General features: G+C 36.3%; 1 protein-coding gene across 1 annotated transcript in view; it reads left to right on the forward strand.

Annotated features, from left to right (window-relative positions):
* The first annotated feature begins 714 nt into the window (after window positions 1–714).
* Window positions 715–5,159, forward strand: part of XKR9 (XK related 9) — a 10,049-nt gene continuing 5,604 nt past the window's right edge. Inside the window, exon 1 of the mRNA XM_010164540.1 lies at window positions 715–989. Coding sequence (XP_010162842.1) covers window positions 715–989 — 275 coding nt within the window. The remainder of the gene's footprint in view (window positions 990–5,159) is intronic.

The following is a 5,159-nucleotide window of genomic DNA, read 5'->3' on the forward strand; positions in this document are numbered from 1 at the left end:
GGAAATGGAGTAATGATGTACACTCTGATACAATGATGTGTACTCAAGACAGGATTTTTCTCAGTGTTTTGCACTGTGCACAGTAAGGGAGAAGAGCTCAGAAGTTAAGAAAGTTCTGGGAAGGAATAGATCTTTTTTCCCATAAACTGGTTTTAAAAACTAGTAGAGGTAAGTTTGTTTCTTAGTCTTTTGCAACTATTAGGAACTATCTCAACAGCTGCTTGGTAAGTGAAGAGTCACTGTGGTTGGGAGAGTGGGTGACCGCAGCAGGTTCTGAAATGCAGCTTCTCTCAGGCTTATTATTGCTCACTGATATCTCAGTACATTCTGCATTTTGTACTTGCTTGTTTAAACAATCGACTGTATGATACTTCAGAAGAAAATTACTGCTAATCTTTCTTTTTTCTTCTTCTTCTTTTTAGGAACCTCATTTAGTAATGAAGAATGACTCCACCAATTAAAAAGACAATTTACATTTATCTTTTCCAGAATAGATGTGTATCAGTGCAGTTAATTTAATATTTAAATCAAGAATACAGAAAAATGCAAGTCCCTTTGCCATAAAAATGCGTAACCCAACTTTCCTTTGCATAAAGCACTATGAGCAGGTGGTATCATCAGGAAAAAGAGTCCATTGTAGGAAAGCATTTAGATTAATTCTGACTTTCCTTTACATGAAGTGAGGAGAAAAGAATAACAGTGGCAGTTTAATGCATGATGAAATTTACTAAGCAGAATTTTATTTTTTTAGTTGGTGGAATTATAATTTATGTAGTTGACATTGGAGTAGACTTCTGGGTAGCTAGTAAATATTTTTGTCAAGGACAATATTCTTGGAGTATATTGATACTGTGTTTTAGAGGTCTTTCATCACTAATAACTCAGATATTCAGTTATGAGTGGTTTAAAAATGACTGGGAAGGTACTGATACTGGGAAGCCAAAATGGATTTTTCTAGTTCATCTCTTGCAGTGTGGAATTTTTATAAGGTAAGCACATTTTAAAATTTATTTTGAAATGAGAAATCTTATTGCTCTAAGACAATTTATTAAGAAATACTTAATATGAAATAAGAACACTTCTGGTCTTAGCAATTATTGCTCTCTGTGAGCAAATGGATTATTTTCTGCTTATGCCAGGGGTAAATTATGTCAGGTTTTGATGGAAATGTAGATGTTCTTTAATTTTACCTGTAAGTAGTAGTTTTTAACATTCATATATTAACTCTATTTGATTCATCAGCCTTTTAATGGGGCATATTTAAGAAAAATGCTTGCTTTACAGGATTTTACTGTTGTACTGATAAATGTGTTTTAAAAGTGATGTTAAGAAGGGAATTAATTTGATTACACTAAGCAGATGAGACAGCTGAAGTAAGAGGTAATTTTTGAACCTGAGAGTCTAACCATATATAGAAAACCCACCAAAATTCAGAAAAGAAATGAGTAGTGAATAGTTAGTAAGAATATTTGCAGCAGTACTTCCTGCAGGGACTGAGTTAATGGTGACAGGACCCTTTGTTGAAAGGCACATGTCCAGGAATAGTTTAAGATACCGTATGCTTAACATTCTGTGGTGGCTTTGCTACTAATTATCATTATCATTATAGATATCATTTGTGCAAAGATCTTACTTCCATTTTAGAAGAGAAATGAAAGATTTTGGTGAAAAGTCCTGAGTTTTAATTATTCTGAATATGTAACATGCAAGAAACATGAGTGAATATAGACTTAACGAAATACTTATTTAAAATACCTCCTTTAACTTCCTATACTATTCTATGGATAGCAATGAAAGATATATTTATGCCAATGTAAAAATTCACCTCACACACTTGTTTTATTCACTTGATGTTATAATGGATTAAGGAAAATGATGGAGCTTTTAAGTGTCACAGTTAACTTTTGCCTCGTAATATTCTTTTTCCTTTTGTCCACCCACTTTACTTTCCTGCTCCTCCTCCTTTTACAATCCTGAAGTTTTAGACTTCACAGAGGAGTATTTATTGACATGTTTAATTTTTCTGGTGTCAGGTATTAGAAAAATTTAGAAATACTGCATTTTGAAGAAAAAGAAAATCCTTTGATTTCTCTGGATGGTTTCTTATTCACTAACCAGATCCACGGACATGAGTTGGTTCATGTGAGATATACCAAGATGCTGCTACAGGGACTTTGCCAGGTTCTGCCTTGCAGAGGCAGTGTCTCGGGGCCCACTGTGGCACTCTCCTTTTTGTCTGTCCCCATGGCTTTTCATTTTCAGGTGTGGCTGGGAGTGCCGTCCTTGTTCTCATGACTTACAAACCTGCTCCTCTGAGTTTGTTTCTTCAATGGTAAATTAAAGCCATGACCTCTTTTTCTGGTAATTGATGATAAATGTTAAACCAGTAACCGCATTGTAGCTGCTCTTTCAACGTCTGACTGAAAACCTCCCTTCTTCCTCATTCCCTTCCATGACCTCATTCTCTCCAATCTCTTCAGGATTGTGATTCTAGTATCACCTTTGTCTTCGTTTTATACTCTCAGGCTGCCCCTAAAATTTCCTGCTGATTAGTTCCTATCTCTAAGACCTCGCCTTTCACTCCAGACTTTCAGAATTCAGATCCAAGCTCTGATAGCCTACAACTCTAAATACTGTAATATTGACTCAGTGCTTTTATCTATTAAAAATGCTGCTTTTACAGACAAATTTTCATGGATTACCTTAACTCTAAGGTAATCCATGAAACTCTTGGATTTTCCTTAACACTTACCCTTACCAATGAATACCTCTTACTATGAATTTCTATACTTTTCAAAGCTTCCTTTCCACAATTTGCCCCATCTTCTCTGACGGGTTTATTATCTAGCAAACATAATTTTGCCCTTTGCACTGACAGTGTTGTCACCTTGGTCACCTGTTCTCTGTTGCACAAATTATATTTTCTTCTATGCTCCCACTTAAGCTTGGAAAAAGTTTTGAAGTTGATACCTATAAATTACAAAGTTCTTTCAGCCACTCCTCAAAACACAGCAGTGTGATAATAAATACTGTAAAGTATAAGCTGATAACAGCAAGCTGACATCTGTGCTTCTACCTTTGTGATCAACTATTATATACTTCCTATTATATGTGTTTTCTTAGGTGTATCCATGTACCACTCCCTCCTGTCCTCCCTCTTAGTCATCTGATTTATCCAGTTAATTAAGATAATGAGTCTCTTAGGTTTATCTGTACAATCAATGGATAAAAATAGGTTTTGTTAGGAGCCGGGTCATGCTTATTAAGGTGAGCTTCTCCAGAAGGTCATTTGGGGCAGAAACATATATTCTCCATGCACCAAAGAGGATAACAGGGGCCTGGCCAGTAAATACTGACTTGGCCAGTGAATGTAGAATGCCTGAAATTGTGAGATGTGAATACACTTTACCAAAATATCTTTCTTTATTTCTTCCTTTCTTTCTTCTTTCTCTCAGGCATCTTTTACTCCTCTTGTTCCATCTTTGAAACAGGGAACTTCATTATGTTATGTGAGTACAGTGCGCAGCACGATGGGAATCAGTCTGGTAGTGTAACCACGTGACCAATTCTGAGTAATAAATGTGGAAATCCTATGTGTGTATACACTTATGTACACATATATGTGTATTAAAAATATAGAAAAATAAAATTAAAATTATTTCATAACTAATAAGGCTTTAGTTTATTTTAATGGAAAGAATGTAGACCTGTAATTATTCTTCATATGGAATGTTATTCTCTGCAAAGAGATAATATTAAGTTGGTAAAGTGTATATTAGCTGTGTTGACTAAAATTATTTTCAGCCTGACCCATTTAAATGGGTCACACAGATGGTGGTAGAATTGAGAACAGACTGTGGCATAACAGTCAACATTGAGATGATAACGCAGTCAGTGAATGTGGAAAAAGGGGACATTTCTCTGAGGCACCATATGAATTCTGGAGTCCATTGACATGTAGCAGTTTGAAGCATCAGTCAAGGACACCTGCAGAGGACTAAATTTTAGCAGTCAGTAACCTTCACTGTCAGAATAGGTGTCCATACAGGCAGCAGCCATTATGCTATTGGCAACTGCTATTGAGTCTCTTTGATGCTTAAAGGTAGGCTCAGGATGCCCTGCAGATGCAAAAGATTTTTTTGCAAAGATGAATTCTAAATCCATGAAATATCAGATAAATGTGAATGCTTTGCTGAACCTGGGATTATTTCTTTACACATTTTTAAAAGGCAGTGAGAAAAATTCAGTCACAATAAGTGATGTTCAGTTTATACTGGCACAAATTTAGAACCCATTAAGTCGCACCCAAACTAAGAATGGATCAAAGGTGAGGACTGAAGCTGGTAACATGCCTCTAGCAATTTACATGTGTAAGAATAAGTTCCACAGGACAAAATAAATAGAAGGATATTTAAGATATCAAGTCAGTGAGGTACAGAGAGTCAATTAAAGAGGAAGGTTTGTAATGCTACTTTAAATGAGTTAGAGGTTACATAATAATAGGTACTTGCTCACATTTTTTTAATATAAATTTACTGTCCTAAATACTGATTTAGTTCAATCAGTTTCATGGACTTAATGCAGGCATTTCGATACTTAGAAGATTAAGATTAACATGCAGCAGAGAATGATTTTCCTTTGATTAAGGATTTATACAATACTGCAAACTGTGACTGCATGACCAGAATTTAGAAGGGACAGTCATTGCTGCCAGGTCTTTCTCACACCCTCCCTACATGAATTTCTAAATGGCACCCAAGTCTGTGTCAGTGTCGTTTGAGGAGATGGGACATGTAGTGTAGTACTGGGCCTGCTATGGAAAGTCCTCACTGGAAATCTGAGGGGAGGCAGGTGATATGGAAGCACTGGCAAGGCAGGTTGACTGTGGCACATGAAGGCTGTGAAGCTGTGAAGCAACAAAAGCAGGTAGCTGTCACCTCTGTGAATTGCCAGTCACACTTGGAGAGCCAAAGCCTTCCTAATTTTACTGGAGACCAGGAACAGACTTCACACCTTAAGAAGTGATGATGAAAATGTAGGAGCATCTCAAGAACAGTGACAGTGGAGCTGTGTGTCAATGAGGGTTTATAACAAGTAGGAGTCCTATCATCTCTGTTTTCCACAAAGCAACACTACAAAGGCAGAAAACTATTCTTTCC

Source organism: Antrostomus carolinensis, unplaced genomic scaffold (genome assembly GCF_000700745.2).
Source record: "Antrostomus carolinensis isolate BGI_N321 unplaced genomic scaffold, ASM70074v2 scaffold19153, whole genome shotgun sequence".
NCBI classification, from domain to species: domain Eukaryota; kingdom Metazoa; phylum Chordata; class Aves; order Caprimulgiformes; family Caprimulgidae; genus Antrostomus; species Antrostomus carolinensis.